Source organism: Emys orbicularis, chromosome 7 (genome assembly GCF_028017835.1).
Source record: "Emys orbicularis isolate rEmyOrb1 chromosome 7, rEmyOrb1.hap1, whole genome shotgun sequence".
NCBI classification, from domain to species: domain Eukaryota; kingdom Metazoa; phylum Chordata; order Testudines; family Emydidae; genus Emys; species Emys orbicularis.
Genome location: NC_088689.1, coordinates 131,245,266 through 131,269,102, shown reverse-complemented (window position 1 = coordinate 131,269,102; position 23,837 = coordinate 131,245,266). Strand labels below are relative to the sequence as shown.

At 55.0% G+C, this 23,837-nt stretch overlaps 2 protein-coding genes across 3 annotated transcripts in view; one reads left to right on the top strand and one right to left on the bottom strand.

The window, feature by feature from the left end:
• The window catches only part of LHFPL4 (LHFPL tetraspan subfamily member 4), a 64,192-nt gene extending 55,203 nt beyond the window's left edge, over nucleotides 1-8,989 (bottom strand). The window contains 1 exon segment of the mRNA XM_065408489.1: nucleotides 8,584-8,989. Within this exon segment, the coding sequence (XP_065264561.1) occupies nucleotides 8,584-8,989 (406 nt within the window).
• Nucleotides 8,990-22,225: 13,236 nt separating this feature from the next.
• The window catches only part of MTMR14 (myotubularin related protein 14), a 65,687-nt gene continuing 64,075 nt past the window's right edge, over nucleotides 22,226-23,837 (top strand). For both annotated transcript variants that reach the window (XM_065408706.1, XM_065408705.1), the window contains exons 1-2: nucleotides 22,226-22,357; nucleotides 22,791-22,939. In XM_065408706.1, coding sequence (XP_065264778.1) covers nucleotides 22,226-22,357; nucleotides 22,791-22,939 — 281 coding nt within the window. The remainder of the gene's footprint in view (nucleotides 22,358-22,790; nucleotides 22,940-23,837) is intronic.

The following is a 23,837-nucleotide window of genomic DNA, read 5'->3' as shown; positions in this document are numbered from 1 at the left end:
GAAGAACATAAGAATGGCCATACCATAGTGTCCATTGCCAAATGCTTCAGAGGGAGTGAACAGTACAGGGCAATGTATTGAATGATCCAGCCCCTGGTGTCCAGTCCCAGCTTCTGGCAACCAGGCCTAGGGACACCCAGAGCATGGGGTTGTGTGCCTGATCATCTTGGCTGATAGCCAGTGATGGACCCATCCTCCAAGAATGTATCTAGTTCTTTTTTGAAAAGCCAGTTATATTTTTGGCCTTCACAACATCCCCTGGCAAAGAGTTCCACAGGTTGACTGTGTGCTGTGTGAAGAAATACTTCCTTTTGTTTATTTTAAACCTGCTGCCTATTAATTTCATTGGGTGACCCCTGGCTTGTGTGTTATGAGAAGGGATAAATAACACTTCACTATTCACTTTCTCCACCCAGTTATGATTTTATAGACCTCTATCATATCCCTCCCTTAGTCATCTCTTTTCCGAGCTGAAAAGTCCCAGTCTTTTTAATCTCCCCATGCATGGATGCTGTTCCATACCTTTGATAATTTTAGTTACCTTTCTCTGTAGTTTTTCTAATTCTAATATATCTTTTTTGAGATGGGGCAACCAGAATTGCACTCAGATTCAAGGTGTGGGCATACCATGGATTTATATAGTGGCATTTTCCATCTTCTTATTATCCCTTTCCTAATAGTTCCTAACATTCTGTTAGTTATTTTGATAGCTGCTGCACATTGAGTGGATGTTTTCAGAGAACTATCCACGATATCTCCAAGATCTCTCTCTCGAATGGTAACAGATAATTTAGACCCCATCATTTTGTATGTAGCGTTGGCATTATGTTTTCCAGTGTGCATTACTTTGCATTTATCAACATTGAATTTCATCTGCCATTTTGTTGCCCAGTCACCTGGTTGTGAGATCCCTTTGTAACTCTTCACAGTCAGCTTTGGACTTGACTATCTTGAGCAATTTAGTGTCATCTGCACATTTTGCCACCTCACTGTTTACCCCTTTTTCCAGATCATTTATGAATATGTTGAACAGCACTGGTCCCACTACAGACCCCGGGGGGACACCACTATTTACCTCTCTCCAGTCTGAAAACTGACCATTTATTCTTGCCCTCAAATAATTCTAATAGATTGGTGAGGCATGATTTCCCTTTACAAAGGATGGGTTGACTCTTCCCCAACAAATCGTGTTCATCTATGTGCCTGATAATTCTGTTCTTTTACTGTAGTTTCAACCAGTTTGCCTGGTACTGAAGTTAGGCTTACTGGCCTCTAATTGCCAGGATCGCCACTGGAGCCTTTTTTAAAAATCAGTGTCACATTAGTTATCCATCAGTCATCTGGTACAGAGGCTGATTTAAGTGATGTATTTCCTCGATTTCATATGAGTTCCTTCAGAATTCATGAGTGAATACCATCTGGTCCTGGTGACTTATTACTGTTTAATGTATCAGTTTGTTCCAAAACTTCCTCTATGGACATCTCAGTCAGGGACAGTTCCTCAGATTTGTCACCTAAAAGGAATGGCTCAGGTGTGGGAATCTCCCTCTCATCCTCTGCAGTGAAGACCGATGCAAAGAATTAATTTAGCTTCTGTGCAATGGCCTTGTCTTCCTGGAATACTCCTTGCGCACCTCAATCACCCTATGGGCCCACTGACTGGTGGCTTCCTGCTTCTGATGTACTTTAAAACATTTTTTTGCTGTTAGCTTTTGAGTCTTTTGCTAGTTGGTCTTCAAATTATTTTTTGACCTGCCTAATTATACTTTTGCACTTGACTTGCCAGAGTTTATGCTCCCTTCTACTTTCCTTAGTAGGGTTTCACTTCCAATTTTTAAAAGATGTCTTTTGTCTCTAACTGCCTCTTTTACTTTGTTTAGCCATGGTGATTTTTTTTTGGGGGGGGGGCTGGAGGGGGGTCCTCTTACTGGTTGGTTATTTATTTATTTATTTATTTGATACATCTAGTTTGAGCCTTTATTATGATGTTTTTTAAAAGCTTACAGGCAGCTTGCAGGCATTTCACTCTTGTGACTGTTCCTTCTCATTTCCATTTAACTACCCTCCTCATTTTTATATAGGTCCCCTGTTTGAAGTTAAATGCTACTGTGGTGTGCTTCTTTAGTATTTTTTCCCCTAAAAGGATATAAAATTTAATTACATTACGGTCGCTATTACTGAGCAGTTCAGCTACATTCACCTCTTGAACCGGGTCCTGTGCACCACTTAGGACTAAAGCAAGAATTGCCTCTCCCCTTGTGGGTTCCAGGACTAGCTGCTCCAAGAAGCCATCATTAATGGTGTCTAGAAATTTTATCTCTGCATCCTGTCCTGAGTTGACATGTACCCAATCAAAATAGAGAGAGCTGAAATCCCCCACTATTATTGGGCTTTCTGTTTTTGAAGCCTCTCTAATCTCCCTGACCATTTCACAGTCACCAGCACCATCCTGATCAGGTGGCTGGCAGTATATTCCTACTGCTCTACTCTTTAAGCATGGGATTTCTATCCATAGAGATTGTATGGTGAAGTTTGATTCATTTAAGATTTTTACTATATTTGACTCTTTCTTTCACATATGGTGCCACTCCCCCACCAGTGCAACCTACTCTGTTATTCCTACATATTTGGTATGCTGGTGTTACCATGCCCCATTGATTATCATTGTTCCACCAAGGTTCTGTGATGCCTGTTACATCAATATCCTCATTTAACACCAGGCACTCAAATTCACCCATCTTATTATTTAAACTTCTTGCATTTGTATAGAAGTACTTATAAAATTGGTCAATATTCAGTTGTCTGCCTTCATGGGATATAACTGAATTGGACTCTTTTTCATTTGACATTCTCTTCAGCTCCTTCCTGCACATCTAGCACATGTATCCTCGTCTCTTTACTAGAATATAGAATATCCCCTTCCCTAAGGGGATCCAAACCGTGTGCTCCTTTGCACCTGTTGGCTTTCCCTCAGCCCTTAGTTTAAATACTCCTCTATGACCTTCTTAATTTTACATGCCAGCAATTTGGTTCTGTTTTGGTTTAGGTGGAGCCCATCCTTCTTGTCTAGGCTCCTCCATTCCCAAAAGGTTCCTCAGTTCCTAATAAAATTAAACCCCTTCTCCAAACACCATTGTCTCATCCATGCATTGAGACCCTGCAGTTCTGCCTGTTTAACTGCCCCTGCACATGGACCTGGAAGCATTTCAGAGAATAGATTCATAGATTCATAGATTCTAGGACTGGAAGGGACCTCGAGAGGTCATCGAGTCCAGTCCCCTGCCCGCATGGCAGGACCAAATACTGTCTAGACCATCCCTGATAGACATTTATCTAACCTACTCTTAAATATCTCCAGAGATGGAGATTCCACAACCTCCCTGGGCAATTTATTCCAGTGTTTAACCACCCTGACAGTTAGGAACTTTTTCCTAATGTCCAACCTAGACCTCCCTTGCTGCAGTTTAAGCCCATTGCTTCTTGTTCTATCCTTAGAGGCTAAGGTGAACAAGTTTTCTCCCTCCTCCTTATGACACCCTTTTAGATACCTGAAAACTGCTATCATGTCCCCTCTCAGTCTTCTCTTTTCCAAACTAAACAAACCCAATTCTTTCAGCCTTCCTTCATAGGTCATGTTCTCAAGACCTTTAATCATTCTTGTTGCTCTTCTCTGGACCCTTTCCAATTTCTCCACATCTTTCTTGAAATGCGGTGCCCAAAACTGGACACAATACTCCAGCTGAGGCCTAACCAGAGCAGAGTAGAGCGGAAGAATGACTTCTCGTGTCTTGCTCACAACACACCTGTTAATACATCCCAGAATCATGTTTGCTTTTTTTGCAACAGCATCACACTGTTGACTCATATTTAGCTTGTGGTCCACTATAACCCCTAGATCCCTTTCTGCCGTACTCCTTCCTAGACAGTCTCTTCCCATTCTGTATGTATGAAACTGATTTTTTTCTTCCTAAGTGGAGCACTTTGCATTTGTCTTTGTTAAACTTCATCCTGTTTAACTCAGACCATTTCTCCAATTTGTCCAGATCATTTTGAATTATGACCCTGTCCTCCAAAGCAGTTGCAATCCCTCCCAGTTTGGTATCATCCGCAAACTTAATAAGCGTACTTTCTATGCCAATATCTAAGTCGTTAATGAAGATATTGAACAGAGCCGGTCCCAAAACAGACCCCTGCGGAACTCCACTCGTTATGCCTTTCCAGCAGGATTGGGAACCATTAATAACAACTCTCTGAGTACGGTTATCCAGCCAGTTATGCACCCACCTTATAGTAGCCCCATCTAAATTGTATTTGCCTAGTTTGTCGATAAGAATATCATGCGAGACCGTATCAAATGCCTTACTAAAGTCTAGGTATACCACATCCACAGCTTCTCCCTGATCCACAAGGCTCGTTATCCTATCAAAGAAAGCTATCAGATTGGTTTGACATGATTTGTTCTTTACAAATCCATGCTGGCTGTTCCCTATCACCTTACCACCTTCCAAGTGTTTGCAGATGATTTCCTTAATTACTTGCTCCATTATCTTCCCTGGCACAGAAGTTAAACTAACTGGTCTATAGTTTCCTGGGTTGTTTTTATTTCCCTTTTTATAGATGGGCACTATATTTGCCCTTTTCCAGTCTTCTGGAATCTCTCCCGTCTCCCATGATTTTCCAAAGATAATAGCTAGAGGCTCAGATACCTCCTCTATTAGCTCCTTGAGTATTCTAGGATGCATTTCATCAGGCCCTGGTGACTTGCAGGCATCTAACTTTTCTAAGTGATTTTTAACTTGTTCTTTTTTTATTTTATCTGCTAAACCTACCCCCTTCCCATTAGCATTCACTATGTTAGGCATTCCTTCAGACTTCTCGGTGAAGACCGAAACAAAGAAGTCATTAAGCATCTCTGCCATTTCCAAGTTTCCTGTTACTGTTTCTCCCTCTTCACTAAGCAGTGGGCCTACTCTGTCTTTGGTCTTCCTCTTGCTTCTAATGTATTGATAAAAAGTCTTCTTGTTTCCCTTTATTCCCGTAGCTAGTTTGAGCTCATTGCTACCATGGAGGTCCTGGACTTTAATCTTTTACCTAGCAGCCAAAACTTAGCCTCCAGGATTTCTCTCCTACCTATCCCTATGTCATGTATCACAACCACTGGCTGCACGTAAGTCTGTCTAGATGTCTCCAGAGGTCCACAACCTTCACGCCCAGCAGACAATTTACCATGCGCTTTTCCTGGTCATCACAAGCCCAACTACCTAGATTTCTAATAATCAAATCCCCCATTGCTATTACCTGTCACTTCCTAATAACAGGGATCCCCTCCCTGGAGAGCTACTATGACATCATCTGTAAGGAGGGTCCAAACTACGGGATCATTTTTCTCCACTCCAGCTTGATGTTCTCCTTCTCTGAGACTCTCCTCCTCCTCCTCAACAGCACAGAGTGGGGTGGGACCACTCTGCTGTGTCCTGGAAAGTCTTGCCTGTGTACCTGTCTACCTCCCTCAGCTCCTCCACTTCAGCCACTCTGGTCTCCAGAGGCTGAGTACTGGCTATGAGGGCCATGAGCTGCTTGCATCGAATGCACACACATGCCCCCTGCCCACAGGTCAGGTACTCAGCCATGCCGCAGTCAGTGCAATGCACTGGCTAGCCCCCAACCTTTTTGCCGGGCTTCTGCATGCCTGATTTGTACTCTTCCAGGTCTTCTTTCTTTCTTTGTTCTTGGGGTGGGGTTTTTTTGGGAGGGGGAGTTGGCCTAAGTTTGGAGACTGTTTATTTGGTGTATCTGGCTGTCACTCTCTCTCACAACAATCCCCTGTGTGGGCTCCTGCTCACTAGCTCCAGTCCATGACTGCATTTGAAAATCAGGTAGGAAATGAGAGTGGGCCCTCTTCTCCCTTCTCGCTGCTTCCACCTGCCTACCGCCCCTTTGCCAGTGAGACCGTACAGCCTTCGGCCTCACTGCCTGCCGTGGCCTGGGAAAAGTGTGGCTTCCTTCAGCTCAGTATCTCTAGCCTTAAATGCTGCTTTGGGGCAAAAGAAACAGTCTCACGCACATCATCATCTCCTCTACTGTCCCACCCCAACACAACTCCCCCATTTACTGCCACTGTCCATAACACTGTGTCTATCTGCCAAGGCCCTGATCTCTCCTCCTCCTTCCCCAGCCCGTGTCCGAACTCTGCTTAGTGCAACCGCCACATGCCCCAGTTCACTCTCCATTGAAATCCTCATTCGTGCTTCCATGACCTCCACCTGGACGACTGCACTTCCCACAGCTAGCGCTGCCTTCACCCCAGCATCTGGCAGCTGCCAAGTCACCCCAGATGACCCCTAGGTCACTGTCTCCTCACTCACTTCAGGATCTAGCTCAGCATCGTCTGCTTTGTGTTTAAAAACAGCCCAGAGTAGACTAACTCCCAGACCTTGTCTCACTCCTCCCTTCCCTCCTCTGTCTGCTGACCTGAACCTGACCTGTACGCTGAGGGGGTGATGAGCCTTTTCTATGGGGCTCTGCCAGCTGAACCAAGCTTCCTTGTGGCTCCTTCCTCTTCTCCCAAAACCAGCGCGAGAAATCTCTCTCCTCCTCTGCCAACAGCCCCTAACGCCCTGGCCCAGGGCTAGCTTTAGTTAGCTCTCTGAAAGAGGCTCCACCTGACTTCAAGGAAAGCTACGCCAGCCCAGGAAGGTCTCTTGAAAAATAGTCCATTTCCAAAAGCCCAGCTGCTCTCCCCACCCCTGTGTTCTGAGCGACTGTAACAGTAATTGCCCCAGCCAGCCTCCTTGGTTCCTGGATTCCCTTTGCATTGGGTGCTGTGAACCACATGTACCCATACAGCACTGGGGCCTGGAGGTGTAGAGCAATTTGTAAACAGAACTGGCATCAAATAATGGCCTTCGACTCCGGAGTGTTCGCAATGAGGCAGAGCTGGTTCCCCCCATTAGCTGAACAGAGTTTAAAGGTACCAAGAACATGAATACACCTTAGCTCACTGCCTCAGGTGCCTGGGCCGAGACAAACTCTTGCAGGGAAAACCTGAGGGTTTAGCCAGACCTGCTCTCAAAGTATGTTCCGAATGTAACACGTTCCCCGGATTCCTGTATCCTGCCCTCCCTGGGACTGATGATAGAGACGTTCAAAGCAGAGGCTCTCACTCAAGCAGAATGCATCTGGTTGCCTCCCCCAGGGCCAAGGCCAGCACCAGCCCATGCCCCTGGGCCCTACTTCCTTCTCTGCCCCCAGGCTGCTTCTGCTGCCACTTTAAGGACTTGAGCCTGATTTTCAAAGCCATTAATGGATCAGGCCTAGCATTTCCAGCCATGCTCCACCACGGCAGCTGCACTCAGAAAGCCAGGCCCCAGGGTGGAGAGCAGGGCCAGGACTGCTGGGTGCATTGACTTGAGCGTCCTGTCAGGGCTAGACCGCATCAATCTGACAAGCCAGAGGCTGCAGCAGGACCCTCCTCAGCCTGGTGGGCAGGGGGGTAGGCAGATGGCCAAGTAGAACTTTCCACCCTGGAGGGGAGAGAGCAGAGGCTGAGCCCACAGGGCCCCCATGTAGCTGGAGGGCCTGGCCCCTGCAGGGTCACCTCGGGCTGGTGCTTGGGTCACCATTCCTTGCTGTAGAAATGTGTCAATCCTGTATCTTTGCCTTGGGTAGGGGACAGGGACTGCAGGAAGGGGCCCCCTGTGCACAGTGGCTGGGGGCAAGGCTTGGTGTCTGGCAGCAGGGAGGGTGGGCCTGGGATGGGGGAGGGAGCAGCTGCCCCCACACCACACTGGGTCCTTCCCACCTTGGGGGCTGAGTGCCGTGTCGGGAGCCAGAACCTCCCACTGTGTGCTGGGCCCCCTGCACACCCGGCCTCCGGGCCCAGCTGGCCTGGCTCTCCGCCACCCCGGCTGGGAGTGCCCGGGGCGCAGGGATGCTGAGGTCTGAGTGGGGGGACGGGATTTCCCTGCTCTGGCTTCTGGGAGCCGGGCAGGCCCCTGTCTGGAGCCGTAGGCAGCGAGGCTGGCTCCCCAACCTGGTAGCACTCTGGGCAGCTGCAGGGCGCCCAGCCCCGGGGACAGTAACTCCAATCCCCAGGGCTGAGCTCGGCCACTCAGCCAGGACTCGGGCTCTGGGCAACCTGGGCAGGTGACTCTCAAACGAGTTAGCTCAGAGCTCAGGACTGACCCACCTGCCCTGGCTGACATGGCAGCTGGATCTGGGTGTGCACAGGGCACCCCGTGACACCGAAACCAGCCCTTGCTCTGAGAGGCAGCAAGCCAGACCGAACCCCAGGGATCTGCATCCTGCCCGGCCCAGCTCTGCCCCTGCCCGGCTGGCACAACCACTCGAGCCGCGCCGGGTGCAGCCTCGGAGCCCCCTGCCCCAGGGCCACCCGGGCCTGCTCGGGACCCTATCGCCCTCTGCCCTGGGAGCTGACGCTTCTCCCGGGGCTGCAGCCTGGGGAGCCCAGCGCCGCCCCCAGAGCGAATCCCCGAGAGCTCCGGGCCGAGGCTGGGCTGAGAGCCGGCGCCAGCCCCGTGCCGCCCGGCCCGTGCCCCAGCGGGGCGAGCCGCGGCCGCCTACCCGCCAGCAGCTGCATCCAGGCGCAGATCTTGTAGACCGTGGCGGTGTTGCAGAAGAAGAAGAGCGCGAAGAAGGTGATGCAGCCCAGGATCAGCACCATGGAGAGCAGCACGAAGAAGGAGGCCGCCTTGAAGGCGCCCGAGGGGATGGTGCTGAAGTCGGCGAAGGAGCCGCGGCAGGCGAGCTCGCGGTTGGCCAGCCCGTTGCCCACGCAGTAGTGGAAGAGGCCGAAGTAGCCCGGCTTGGGCGTGTTGACGCTGTCCCCGATCCAGTAGGGCTGGATGAAGACCACCACGTTGATGATGGCGAAGCAGATGGTGAAGATGGCCCAGAGCACGCCGATGGCCCGCGAGTTCCGCATGTAGTTGTCATGGTAGAGCTTGGAGGCCTCCTGCGAGGGCAGCATCCTGCCGGGCCGGGGCGCGGGGCCGGGGGCTTACGGGGCGCGGGGCCGGGGCGCGCGGGGCGTAAGGGCTGGGGGCGCAGGGGCCGGGGGCGGACGGGCCGGATGCGGGGCCGGGGGCGCAGGGTTGGGGGCGCACGGGGGCGCGCGGGGCCGGGGCGCACGAGGCTGGGGCGCGCGGGGCCGGGGGCGCACGGGTCGGATCGCGGGGCTGGGGGCGCAGGGGCCGGGGGCGCACGGGCCGGATCGCGGGGCTGGGGGCGCACGGGGCCGGGGGCGCAGGGGCTGGGGGCGCGCGGGGCTGGGGCGCGCGGGGCCGGGGGCGCACGGGCCGGATCGCGGGGCTGGGGGCGCAGGGGCCGGGGGCGCACGGGCTGGCAGCCGCAGCGCAGCAGCAGCTAGGCGGAGGGGAGATGCCCCGGGAGGGGCTCCTGTGCGGAGGCTGAGCCCGGGGGGTGGCCTACGAGGGGCCAGGCCATGGGGGGCCTGCGGGCGGGGAGCCCTAGACGCGCCCGCTCGCTCCCACCAGCTGCAGCCGCCGCGACTCCATCTTTGCTGTCGCCTCCCTGCTCCTGTGCGCGGCGCGCTCCCGCGGCGGGGCGCGCTCCCGCGGCAATGCAGATCCGCGAGCGGGAGGGGGGCCGGGTCCCCGGCGGCCCCGGGCTCTGCGCCAGGACCGGGGTCCCGGGGCCTGTTCCCCGCAGGGTCACAGCACCCAGACCGGCGGCCCCAGCTAGGCGGGGACGGGCGCGGGTCCTTCAGTGGGGGTCTTTCGGGGGGACCCTTCCACTGCGCTCTGCCCGCCCAGGTGCCCCGGGTCTGGGCTGGGGATTCCCCTGCCAGGAAAGCCCCACAGGGGCTGGGGGCTCCAGACCATGGGGAAAGGCCCAGGAATCTGCTCCTGGGGGCCGAAGGGAGCAGCTTTTGCCCGGGGTGCAGGGTCTGAGCCTCCCCCTCACCCCCCACTGCCCTGCCTGCAGGCTTGGAGTGCCAGGGAGGCACTGCCTCGTGGAGAGCTCAGGTCAGCCAGGCCCCCTGTGGCCCCCTCCCTCGCTGCCCTGCTGCCGGGGGCAGGACCCCCAGGCAGGTGAGGCCTGGGTCTGGGTGGTGACCTGTGAGAAATGTCACAACCGCTGGGGATCCCTCCCCCCACGCTGAGCCAGGCCTGCCTATGCCAGGGGTCCCCTACCCAGCCATGTGCTGCAGGAATGTGTCGGGCCACTGACCCCAGGGCCCCAGTGCAGTGCTGGGGTGGGGGCATGTGGCAGGAGGGGCCACCTTTAAACAGCTCGGAGGTCCTGACCACCCAGAGCCTGCTGCCAGCCTGGTTCTTCCTTAGCTGCAGCATTTTCCTTGCATCCTACTTTGGCACCCTGCCCTGCTGCTAAAAGCCGTCACCTGCCAGAACCTCCCTTTCACTGTCTGGCTGCTGATGCCCCGGACTCACTGGTGGGAAGCCCGTGGGGAACAGGGGTAACAGCACAGGCCTTGGTGTGTGATGGGAACTGGAGTCATGGGGCAGGGCGTGCCAAAGGTCAGAGCACTGCTTGGGCACCCAGACAGCCTGTGCGGGAGGCTCTGGTGGAGCCTGGCCTGGTGTTCCAGCAGCCCTCCCCCCAGGGGCGTCTCAAGCACCCCCCAGGCCGGGAACCCCCTGGCCTCTGAATAAAACGGGTCTTTTTAGCCAAAGCACAAGTCCTAATGGGACTGAATGGAGCAAAGAGAAATGTCAGTGAATCTCGGGGAAATGAGTGTAGCTCTGAGGTGGCTCAGGGTGGAGAATTGTTGCCCCAAGGCCTGGACTGGAAGCTCCATTACGTGTCCTTTAAGGAGACTGCCAGAAACTGTCCTGTAGGGGGCAGCATTGCTCTACTTCCTGCCGAGGGAAAGGCAAAGGGGCTGCACGTGGTGGAATAGGACTTGGCCCTCTTGGATTTGTTTCATTCTTATTGCGCGGAGCCGAGCCCTGGGCCATGCACCTGGTCTGGTTCAAACCGAACTAGCTCAGTTCCTGGAAGGCGGGTCCGTCAGTGGCTATTAGCCAGGATGGGCAGGGACGGGACCCCATGTGCTGGCTGTTCACCTCCAACTGGGGGGAGGGATAGGTCAGTGGTTTGAGCATTGGCCTGCTAAACCCAGGGTTGTGAGTTCAATCCTTGAGGGGGTGACTTGGGGCAAAATTGGTAGTTGGTCCTGCTAGTGAAAGCAGGGGGCTGGACTCGATGACCTTTTAAGGTCCCTTCCAGTTCTAGGAGATTGGATATCTCCATTAATTTAATTTAATTTAATTTAACTGCCAGGGTTGCCAGGCGTCCGGTTTTCAACCAGAATGCCTGGTCAAAAAGAGACTCTGGTCCATAGGCATGCGCACAGGGTGTGCCAGGTGTGCCCAGGCACACCCTAATGCAGGGGTGGGCAAATGGTCCCCCTCTCCCGGCGCGGCAAGCCACGGGGTCTGTGCTCCCGGGCCGGAGTGCCCGGCTGAGTGCTGCAAGCCGCCGGCCCTTCTCCCCTCCCCTGGAGCCATGCCGCCGCACGCGCAGCGCTCCGGGGGCCGGGGCTGCGCGCTCTCGCAGTGCAGTGTTTGGCTCCGTGGGGAGGCTAGGAGCCTCATCTCATGGTAAGGGGGGTTGGATAAGGGGTGGGGGCAGTCAGGGGACAGGGGGGGGTGGATGGGGCATGGGAGCCCTGGGGTCTGTCAGGGGGCAGGGGGTGGATAGGGGTCAGGGCAGTCAGGGGACAGGGAGCAAGGAGGGTCCTGGGCGGGCAGTTAGGGTGGGGGGGTATCTGGAGGGGGTGGTCAGGGGTCAAGGAGCTGGGGGGGGGTTGGATGAGTCAGGAGTTCTGGGGGGGCTGTCAGGAGGCAGGGGTCTGGAGAGGGGTTGGGGGAGGCAGGGAGCAGGGGGGGTTGTATGGGTCGGGAGTTCTGGGGGTCCTGTCAGGGGGCGGGGAGCGGTTGGATAGGCGTGGGAGTCCCGGGGGTCTGTCTGGGGGCAGGGGTGTGGATAAGGGTCGGGGCAGTCAGGGGACAGGTAGGGGGTAAGGTCCTGGGGGGCAGTCAGGGGACAAGGAGCAGGGAGGCTTAGATAGGGGGTGAGGTCCTGGGGGGCAGTTAGGGGCAGGGGTCCCAGGAGGGGGTAGTCAGGGGACAAGGTGCAGGGGGGGTTGGGGGTTCTGAGGGGGGAAGTCAGGGGGCGGGAAGTAGGAGGGAGTGGGTGGGGGCGGGGCTCCCTGGGTGCACACCCAAATTAAATGGGCTGCGCACGCCTATGCTCTGGTCAGCACCACTGACCAGGCCATTAAAAGTCCGGTCGGCAGCGCAGCGGGGGCCCGGGCTAAGGGAGGCTCCCTGGCTGCCCTAGTGCTGCGCGGCTCCCAGAAGCATCCGCCAGGTCTCTGCGGCCCCTAAGTGCATGGGTGGCCAGGGAGGCTTTATGCGCTGCCCCCGCCCTGAGTGCCTGCTCTGTAGCTCCCATTGGCCGGGAACCGTGACCAATGGGAGCTGCGGGGGTGGTGCCTGCAGGTGCGAGTGCAGTGCACAAAGCCACCCTGCCCACCCATGCGCCTAGCGGCTGCAGGGACCTGGCGGACGCTTCCTGGGAGCTGCAGTAAGTGCCACCGGGACCCCGCCCCCTGAACCCCCTCCCGCCCCCCAATCCGCTGCCCCAGCCTGGAGTCCCCTCTCGCACCCAAACTCCCTCCTGGAGCCCACCCCCCCATACCCTGAGCCCCCTTCTGCACCCCAAACCCCTCATCCATGGCTCCACCCCAGAGCCCACACCCCCAGCCAGAGCCCTCACTCACCCAACCCTCTACCCCAGCCCGAAGCCCCCTCCTTCACCCCTGTGATAAATAAAGTGGGGGGATAGCTCCCTTTGATCGACACCCAGCCAGCCAGCTAGCTATAAAATCCCTCTTGGTAGCAGTTCTCTACTTGCTTTACCTGTAAAGGGTTAAAAAGTCCCCCAGGTAAAGAAAAAAAAGTGGGCACCTGACCAAAAGAGCCAATGGGAAGGTAGAACTTTTTAAAATGGGGAAATAAACTTTCCCTTTGTCTGTTGCTCTCTGGACTGGAGGGACAGAGCAGCTATGCTGTAAGCAGCTTAAGCCCAGGTAGGATCATAAATTATCAGATCATGCTTCAAACGACTTCTCTGAACTCCACATGTGTAAGTAGATCAGAATGTTTCGCTAGACCCAATCAGGTTTATCTGGACTTGTGGATCTCCTCTCCGCTAACCCCAGATGCTTTGGTTTGCGTGTAACTTTTAAGCTGAACCCCTAAGAAAGCTGTTTTGGGTGCTTCATTTTTATAATTGCTTCTTTTAAGATCTAGCAAAGCCGAAGTTCCAGATGCATTTTTTCCTTCTTGTTTTTAATAAAATGTACCTTTTTTAAGAACAGGACTGGATTTTTGGTGTCCTAAGAGGTTTGTGCATGTTGTTTGATTAGCTGGTAGCCACGGCTAATTTCCTTTGTTTTCTTTCTCAGCTCTTCCCTGGGGGGGGGGGTGAAAGGGCTTGAGGGTACCCCACAGGGAGGAATTCCCAAGTGCTCCTTTCTGGGTTCAAAGGGGGGGGTTTTGCATTTGGGTGGTGGCAGCATTTACCAAGCCAAGGTCAGAGAGAAGCTGTAACCTTGGGAATTTAATACATGCCTGGAGTGGCAAGTATTAATTTTTAGAATCCTTGTGGGCCCATACCCCCACCCCAGCCACCTGCCCCAGTCTGAAGCCCTTGCCTGCACCCCCAAACCCCTCATCCCTGGCCCCACCCCAGAGTCCACACCCCAAGCTGGAGCCCTCACCCCCCTCCTACACCCCAACCTCCTGCTCCAGCCCAGTGAAAGTGAGTGAGGGTGGGGTAGAGTGAGCAGGGACGGGGCCTCAGAGAAGGAGTGGGGCAGGGTGAGGGCATGGGCGGGGTGGGGCAGGGGTGTTTGGTTTTGTGCAATTAGAAAGTTGGCAACCCCACCGACAGTCAGAAGCTGGGAATGGGCGATAGGGGATGGATCACTTGATGATTCCCTGTTCTGTTCATTCCCTCCGGGGCACCTTGCATTGACCACTGTCGGCAGACAGGATACTGGGCTAGACAGACCTTTGGTCTGACCCAGTCTGGCCATTCTTATGTTCTAATGAAATGCCCGCTTGCACTGCTCCAGTCCTAGAACCGCTCTGTGTCTATCCCCAGTGTGCACTGTGTGAGGGCAGCCAGGGCTGCCGGGTGGCATCCGTCACAAAGGGGTGAATACCCAGCCCAGGATCAGGGTAGCACAGTACAATCCTGGTCTTTCCCACCGTTCCTAGGCAAGGAGGGAGTCCGCCACATGAACCCCTCTGCTAGCTCCACACAATCCCCCGTCACTCTTGGCTGTGGATCGATCCTCCCAGGCCATTCACACAGCTCTCACTGCTAGATCTGAGCCTATGGTCTTAATCTTGTCTGGCATCTTTTAATTACAAATGATACAAAGCTAAAACAGGCACCGAATGGGCCCATGGACAACGGGGAGTCCTTGCTCGGAGACTCGGCAGTGCATGTTCGTTGGTTAGTTTGGATTCTGTGTAAGGAGGGGCCTGTCTTCCCTTGGTTTCTGTCAGTGTTTTGTTTTCTGTACAAAGTATTTTACTTTGCAATGGTTTCAATTTGTTTAAATATTCAAGTGTTTGGCCTAAAGCAGCTGGGAATCCCCACTGGGTGAGCATGGTCAGTGACACGAAACATTCAGTTCACATCACCCGAGCGCTCTGCTATGTACAGCAGAGGGGCCTTTGTTACGCTTTCAGCAGAGCTATTTATATACTGACTGTGTTCGGAGCGAGTGTCCTTCCACCCAGCATAAGGCACAATCTGCTACGCTAAAAGGGAACGAGCCAACCCCTCCAGACTTACCCATCCCTGAGACTAGAACCACAGTCCCTGATTAATCACAGCAGCTACACGTTTCTGTACATCTCACTGAGTGCATTTCCCAGGGAGGCTCACAGTCCCTGGGGAAAAGTCCCTCCCTTGCCATGCAGGGAGAGTCAGCAGCTGCTCCAGGAGGCTGTCAGTGGAGGCGGCTGGAAATCTGTGCAGGGAGACAGGCGCTCAGGGTCTGAAAGAAGAAGATGGGGCACTCCGCATGGCTTACGCGACTGTCTCACCTCCCGTGATTCCATTGGGTCTCCCTAAAGCCTTGCTGCTGTTTCAGTTGGATACAGGATTCTTGCACATGGCTGCCTGTTCTGAACTGCGGTGAGATTCTGAGCAGCTGCCATGTTTCCAATGGCTTTTGGGGGGTTGGCCAGGGGCATTTCTCCTGGGCACTGCATCTGCTGTTTGAGGGGGTACACTTGTCTCAGGGCTCATAGGGGCTCCTGACTGGCATTTCCCATGATTTCTTGAATTCCACATTTACCTCTTTTATTTTGTCTTTATGACCCTTGCCAGGGCATAACCCTCCTGCAGAAAGGGGAATAATTAGCCAATACTGGTGCTGTCCCCCCACACTCCCATTATGAAAGCAGGAAAGTGACCAGAAATATATAGGGGAGAGCTCAGAATGAGTCACAAAGTCTGATGGAATCTGTGGAGAAATTTTCTCTAACTCCAGTAGAATATTTGTTTAAAATGTTAGTGAGACAAAATGCTTGTCCTGTCCCTGTGTCGGTGGCTGGAGGTCTGGCTTGGGGGCTGGGAATGTGCTGCCATTGGAAAGGGAATGCCCTGGGTTAGCAACGAGGAGTCAGGTTTGCCACTCCTGTGGTTATCCTATGTTGCTGGGTTCCTTTCTGCTTGCCGGGGATGATAGAAATGAAGTAATTGGGATTCCTGGCATGTTCCTGGGTGCTTAGAAGTTCTGGATCAAGTGGGGAGTGAGAGGTCAGGTTGCTTGTGACCCCAAGTGCGTATGCATTATTATTAGTCTGTATTTACATGATCACATGCTAGGTTTTGTACAGGGCATCAGCCCAGTCAGTGCACAGGTGCTCCCTCAATGGGTGACCAGTCCATATTTCTCTTTATGCTTCTCATTCAGTGTGTGGCCCCCAGGCCATGTGTGCTGCACACATCCTAATCCTCCCCTGAACACAGAATTACTACTTTCCTCCTGGCCACTTTGACGGGGCTCCTCGCTGCAGGGCCTGAGAATCTCACAAATACTAACGAATGTCTTGTCCCAATGCCCCCAGGAGGTAAGGTGATGTTGTTCTCATTTTACAAAGGGGATCTGAGACACAGGGAGATGAAGGCCAAAAGTGTTCACTAATTTTGAGTGCCCAGTTGAGACAGCTAGAACTTCACTTGGCAGACCACTTAGCACTTTATATGTTCAGACTCTAAAGACTAAATTCCGACTCTTAAAAATGTACATTTGGTCTGTGTTTGAATGGCCAGGCTTCAATTTAACAATCAATGATAAATTCCAATAATTCAAGTTATGGTGTTCTAGAAGAACTCTGAAAATGTCATGGACAGACTCAGTAACCAATGACAGATCATTGGGGACGACTGGAGCTCAGCAAACACTAGTCAGGTCTGATGGAAAGAGATTTGAGTGGCAGGGCACAGCTGACGAGGTTCGGGGGCAATGCATGTTGATGGACGTTGGAGGGGAAAGTTGATGGCAGAAAAAGAATTTCTGGGGTGGATCATAAGAACTGTTTACCCACAGAAAGACTAGCAAAGGATCGCACAGAATGGGCTACCATGGGGGCAAGCAAATCTCCCTGTGACGGGGGTTCTGGGTCAGAAGTTGACAGTACCTGTCACTCAAATCCCCACCAATATAGGTTAATTGAGGTCTAAACAGAGGATCAGTTAACAAGTGGAGCCATAGCTGAAGGGCTGATTAGAGGGGAGCAACCCCAGCAGCTGGGAGCAGAGAGGAAGGAAGCCGGCGGGCAGGGGAGGGAGGAAGGCAGAGCTGACTGCTAGTACTGCTCCATGCCCCCTAGGAGCAAGAGGGGGAGCTGGCTGGGACCTGTAAATAGCACTGCAGCCAATGGCCTGCTGGTGCTGGTGGTCTGGAGTGAGTGTGGCAAGGAAAGACTCTCAGAGGGCCACCCCGTGCCGCTCCAATCGTGCAGACACAGCAAGAGTCAGGAATAGAACCCAGAAGGCCTAACTCCCAGCCCCCTGACCCCAGAGCTGCCTAGAACCCAGCCGTTCCGACTCCCAGACTCTTGCTCAACTGGCCATTCTTCTCAGTAAGGCGACTGCTGCAGCAGCAGAGGTGTGACTGGCACAATGTCAGATGAACTCACGCTCCGAGTTGGACAATGCAAGTCACAGGAATGGTGCACGGTAGCAGGAGGCCCTAGGCACAGGCCTCGTTAGGTTTGGCTGACAGCTGTACAGTACTTGTATGTGCTGGCGGTGAGGGAACAGGGAGTGGTGGCCCAGAAGCAGTGAGTGACCAGGAAGGACTTGTAGGAGATGAGCACGGTTGCAGGGGTATCGTGAGAAAAGGCACAGGAAGGTGGGGAAGGGCCAGAGTCTTGCTTGCCCTGTGCCTTGCGCTGTCGTTGCTAGCCAGTGGAATGGCACTTTCCCACCAACCTGCCCTTTTCTGTGCAGAGGTGTAAGTGACTGAGCTGGGGGGAGATGGCAGAGCACGGCGTGAGGGTGGCCTTGTGCAGAGCCGTGGGTGGCATCTGGCTCCTGAGAGCTGCCCCCATGAGTGCCCACCATGAGCTCGGGCAGACTGGCTGATTTGATGGAGGAAAGAGAAGCCCTAGCCCCATCTGATGGCTAAATTCAGCATCCAGGTTTGAGAGGGACGGGAACGACTTGCTACCAGGGGCAGGAGTCTGCACATGGAGCAAACTCTGCAAGGTCCCACTTGCTTCACGCAGGCTCCAAAATATGACCTGCCAGATTCTCACTTTCGCGGTGGCCTTTGCCCTGCTCTGGCCATGCAAAGACTTTAACACAACTGTAAATTACATTGGCTCTGCCACAGCAACATAAAGGGCCCAGCATGTGAAAATCAGGTCCCGGACGTTCTGCAGCACCTAAGTGGAGTGGGCAGCAAGCGCTATTGTGATGCGGCCACGGTCAGGGGCTGCAGGCGGTGCCACCATGGGGCGGGCCCTGCACAGACAGCGAGGAGGAAAGGGGAGAGGGAAATGCAGGCAAGAGCTGAGCAAGGGATAAGGCCCCAGACCGGAGTGGAATACAATGTCGCTGAGCCTTCTCCGCTGTATTCCAGACCCAGAACTTCGGACTGGAAGAAATCCTCCCCCTCCTAGGCCGTGTGCATTCTGGTAGCAGGTGTGTTAGGGCCGTGTATGTGTCCAGGCAAGCCAGCTGGGTACCTGAACACCTTGGCTGTGGGGAGGGGACCCCACTGTGCCCTGGAAGAGACAGACCGTGGGGATTGGCCTGTGTGTAATGGCAGGCTTGGCTGCTGCTTGACTGACCTGGTTCCCAGGTAGCCCGTCTGCATGACTGCTCGCCAAGAGGGCACGTGGGAACCCATGGGAGGCGGCAGTCCTGTGGGACAGTCTGGGTTTGGTTATTCAGCCCATTTACCATGCTCTCCCTGCACCCCTTCGATGAGCGGCATGCGTTTGTGCCCTCTGGAGCCAGTTGACTTTGCTCTGCCCCCTGGAGAGCCCCTTCTCTGTGAAGTGTAAATGGAGAGAGGTTCTAAGCTCATCTGTATCCCTGGCAGATGTCTGACTTGTCTTGCTCTCAGGCCTTGTCTACACTACAGAGTTTTGTCGGCAGAAGTTATACCGCTTTAATTAAAACCGCTGTTGCATGTCCACACTAGCTCCTTGTGTCGGCAGAGCACAGCCCCACTAACAGGCCTTGCATTGACACAGAGAGCAGTGCACTGTGGTAGCGATCCCACTGTGCAACTGGCCGCAGGGTGCTTCGGGAAGGGTTTGCAATGCCGCATGGGGCAGGTTTCTCAATCCCATCATTCCAGGGGCATCCTACTAGACTGTCAGCTGCTTTTTCAACTGAAATGTGCATGTGGGAGAGGAGAGTGGTGTGTCTGGGGCAGGGGAGACAGCAGGCTGACCGACTTATCCTGAGATAGGGGAAGGGGGACACACACACACCCCATGTCAACTCCCGGCTCTGCTCGGCGTCTCTCCCAAAGCAGCCCGCTCTGCCTGCCTATGGTTCTGGGATTCCCTCCGAGTTCTCCCACAGCCTCCTCAGCTGCCGGAAGCAGCATCCTGAGCAGCTCTGTGAGCTCTCAGCGCTGAGAAATGTCAAAGCAGCACAATACCCCACCCCAGCAGCAGTCTGCCTGCCCCTGTGTTCCTAGTGCAGGGCAGAACAGGAGGATTCCACATTAATGATTTGTTCTTTGGTCCCTGCAACTGGAGCAGCACCTCAGCTGTCAGACACTTCCTGGGAGCTTTCAAAGGGGAGGGGTGCATGCCTGCAGGGCAGCAGAGATCAAAACAGTGAGCAGAGCGGTCACAGCAGGCATTGTGGGATACTGGTGGAAGCCAGTTCTGTCAACAAAACAAACGGTAGTGTCTACACTGACACTTTGTCACTTTAACTTTGCCGCAAAAAGCTCTATGCCTCTCGTCAAGGTGGTTTTGTTTTGTCGGCAAAACAGCAGAGTTTTGCCGCCAAAAGTAGCTTTGAAGTGTGTACGCCTTCCCTGTTTTGTCGGCAAAAGGCAGCTTTTGCTGACAAAACTTTGTAGTGTAGACAAGAACAACAAGGAGTCCGGTGGCACCTTAAAGACTAACAGATTAATCTAAATCCGGACTCCTTGTTGTTTTTGTGGATACAGACTAACACAGCTACCCCTGAGTGTAGACAAGGTTAGTGTCACAGCCTGGATGCTCCTGTACACTGCTGCCTCCTCGCTCTAGCAGCCAGTACACAGATTAGGACAAACTCCTGCTTTTTTTGCTGCATGTCAGAACCACTCGCTCGAACTGAAGCCTAGTGAGGCATGACAAGCCTTGACAAAATGGTTCATCTGACTCCTGCAGGACCCTGTGCCAGGCCTGGCAGCTGCTGTGAGCATCTGAGTGTTTCAGCACAGCTCAGACAAGCCAGAGACAAAACAGCTGGGCATGTCAGATCTGCCCTGATATGGAGGCATAATGATGTGACGAGACGATCTGCAGGGTGGGGAAAGGCTGGAGAGAGCAGCCTGGAGGCCTCCCAAGGGCAGCCACTCTGGCCTGGGGGTGAAGTAGTATGGCAGGCAACGCTGACACAGGACAAAGAGGCTCCCCATCCCTTTGTGTAATTGGGCTGCAGCAGAGGCAGGGATGTACATGCTGGCAGTTGCCAGCTCCTGAACCAGCAGCACCCTGAGCTTACTTTCTTTCCAGGCTGGTCTACATTAGAAGTGCTACAGCAGTGTAGCGGCAGTGCGTCTGGTGAAGATGCTCTATTCCGAGGGGAGAGAGCTCCTGTCGGAGAGGTGGTCTCGATGGGAGCGGCTCTCCACAGACCTATCGCGGAGGTGGATGTAACTTACATCACTCAGGGGATGGCTCAGTCAGAGTTCTAATTTTTAATTTTTTTAATTAATGGAGATATCCCATCTCCTAGAACTGGAAGGGACCTTGAAAGGTCATCGAGTCCAGCCCCCTGCCTACCAGGACCAAGTACTGATTTTTGCCCCAGATCCCTAAGTGCTGGGGGAGGGATAGCTCAGTGGTTTGAGCATTGGCCTGCTAAACCCAGGGTTGTGAGTTCAATCCTTGAGGGGGCCACTTAGGGATCTGGGGCAAATCAGTTCTACTTACGCCTGGTGGAATTCTGTGCCATTGCGCATGCGCAGAATTTATGTCCCCCACAGATTTCTTTGCTTCCCTGCAGAAAAATGACTTTCTGATGGGGAAGCAAAGGGAAGCCACAACAGCAGTCATGTGACCCTCCCCAGCAGCATGTTTTGGGTGCCCAGGGCAGCCAGCGGAGAGGTAAATCACCGTGGGGCAGGGAGCGGGACTGGGGAAGACCCCGCTGGTAGCTCCTACCCTGCACTGGGCTCAGCTGCTAGTCCCAGCTGGGCTGGGGAGGATGGGACTTCCTCTTCCCTGCACGGTATCCGGGGCTGTGTCAGACCCACCCCCAGATTTCTCCCCTGGCTGCAGGAAGCTCTCCCCACTTCCCTCCCCCCACCCACCCGCTTCCTGCACCCATCGCTCCTCAGCTGCAGGGGGAGGGATCCCTGTACAGGGAGCTGCTCCCCCATCCGCCCAACCCCCCTGCCGAGCCTCACCCCCCTGCACCCATCGCTCCTCAGCTGCAGGGGGAGGGTGTATAGGGAGCTGCTCCCCCATCTGCCCAACCCCCCTGCCCCCAGAACCCCCCCCCGAGGAGCCACCTGCACCTGGATCCCCACCCCACTGAGCCCCACTCCCCCAGCATCTGCCCCCCCAGCCAACCGCCCCCACCAAGCTCCCCCCCCAACCACCCTCACCTGGACCCCCCTGCAGAGTCCCATTACTGTTGCACCCAGAACCCCCCAACAACCCCCTGTGCATCCAGATCCCCCCGCACCCGGATCCCCCCCTGAGCCGCCCGCACCCAGACTGTCCCACACAGAACCCTCTCCCCCCACCCCTGGGTCCCCCCATGCTAAGAGCCCGCCTGGCTGCCCACACCGGTGCACTGGCATGGAGGGGCAGGGCCCTGCGGTGTTTCTGGGGCAGGCCGGGTCCTTGGGCGGTGTCAGGGGCGGGTGGAGCCCCACCGCGGAGCCCGTGTCGGGGGGGGGGGGGAGCTGCACAGCGATCTCCCACCTCGGTGCAGCCAGGGGCCTGGGCGCCCCAGTGCCGGGCTGCAGCCGCCCCGGTGATTTCACAAATAAGATTTGCAAAATATTAAAATATTGTGCGCGGAGTAACTGGGGCCGCCCCCGGGTGCGGGCCGGGCCGGGGCTGCGTCCAGCCAGTCCCCCGGGGCGAGAGCCCGGCCACGCCCGAGCCGCGGGGCCCAGGGGCGGGGCCGGGCTGGGGGGGTTCGCGCAGGCGGGGGCGGAGCAGAAGGAATCTGCTCAGAGGCCACGCGGGGACCCAGCCGGGCGCGTGCGCGGCTATAGCGGGAGCGACGTGCTCGAGTCGCGGCGGCGCGATGTGATGACGTCACGCCCGCGCCCGGAAGGGATGGTGCCTCCGTGTCCCCTCTAGGCAGCGGATTGGCTGGGCCTACTGCGAATTTCCGGTGCGCGCCGCGGCCCCGGAAGTGGGGAACGGAAGCAGCCGGGTGGCCGAGTGCGGGGCCGCGATGGGCCGGGAGCCGTGAGCGGGCGGGGATGGCGGGGGCCCGGGGCTGCCCCCAGGCGGGCACCGGGGAGCGGGCTCTGGCCGAGCTGCTGCTCGAGTTCTCTCGGGCGCAGTATCGGGCCAAGGACGGGGGCGGCGGCGGGGCCGGGAGCAGCGCGAAGGTGAGAGGCTGAGGCCAACCCCCCGCGGAACCCGCCGCCCGCCCCCAGCCCGCGGGAGGCCCCGCTCTCCCCTCCCCTGCCGGCACCTGAGAACCCCGCCCCCCCGGGTCGCGCTGAGACCCCCGAGAGACCCCTCAGCCGGGCTCCGAGACACGTCCCGTTTCCTGCTCAGCCCCTGGGAGCCCCCCCTCCTTTCCCGGCTGTGCCGAGACATACCCGCGGGACACCCCCCCCCCCGGTTTCCCTGGTCTGAGATCCCCTGACACCCTCTCCCCCTTCTGGCTGGGCGAGCCCTGAAAGACACCTCGCCTCTAGCTGGGCCAAGCCCCGCCAGCCCCCTATTGGCTAGGGCAAGGCCTGTGGTGGGGAGGATAGCAGAGGTGTCCTGTGCCTGAGCTCCAGCCCCTGAGCTGTAAATTTGGCTGTCTTTCAGGTGGAGAGGATTGAGAAGCACTGCCTGGAGCTGTTTGGCAGGGACTATTGCTACAGCCTGATCCAGAATGTGAATGGGGAAATTTGTGGCCACTATCCCCGGCAGATCGTCTTCCTAGAGTACGAGAGCATTGACAGGGAGCGGAACATGTAAGTAATTCCTGCCCCGCCTCCCTCCTTCCTGTCAGGAGAGCTGGCTGCAGGAGAGCCATACAAAACTGCCCAAGCCCTGTCTCACCTGCAAGACACACAACTGTGGTTCCAGGTTGAATAGCTCCAACAGGTGGCATTTCCACAGAGGGCTAGCTAGTCTTCTCATCTTCCCTGCATGACTGGGCTCTTAAGAAGCATGAGAAAACTGGAAATGCACTCTTTGCAGAGCTATAGTTGTGCCTGCACTGCCTACTGGATGCATGAACTCCCTATTTTTAGCTAGACAGGTCACCCGCTAGGTTACTTTTGTCCTCTGTCTCTGCACCTTAGTGTAAAGCTGGCAGTGCTATTAGGATACTTTGTTCTAGTCCCTAATCTTGTGGAGCTTTGCCGTCTTTCTGGTACTTTCAGAACAGCTGCTGCCTCAAACTCTTGGGCTTTTCTGCAAGAGAAGAAATAAGCTAAATTTCTTCAGTTTGCTGGATGGGAAAAACAGAATATGTTGCAAGGCAGCTTTAGGTGCATAACAGTTATGGGTGGGCTAATTTTTTCACGTTACACTGTCTGGTATAGGTATGGCAGCATCCTTCATATTTGTATAGGGATGAATGCAGTCTTGGTGTTCAATAAATGTTACTGGACTTTTGACCCTATTTTTGGGGATGAGGCTGAGGTAAAGAGTAGGAGCAAGGGATGAGCATGCTCTGAGCTGTGTTGTGCCACTGACTGTGTGAGTAAGAAACTCATTGTACTTTGGACTGTACTTTGGGCTGAGATCGTGTCAGATCTCATCACCGAGCACGGTTAGGCTCTGAGGTCCCAAAGTGTGAATTGCTTTCAGGCAGTCAGCAAGCTGCTCTCTTCGTATGTGCAGTAGGTTTGTTATGGCTGGTGA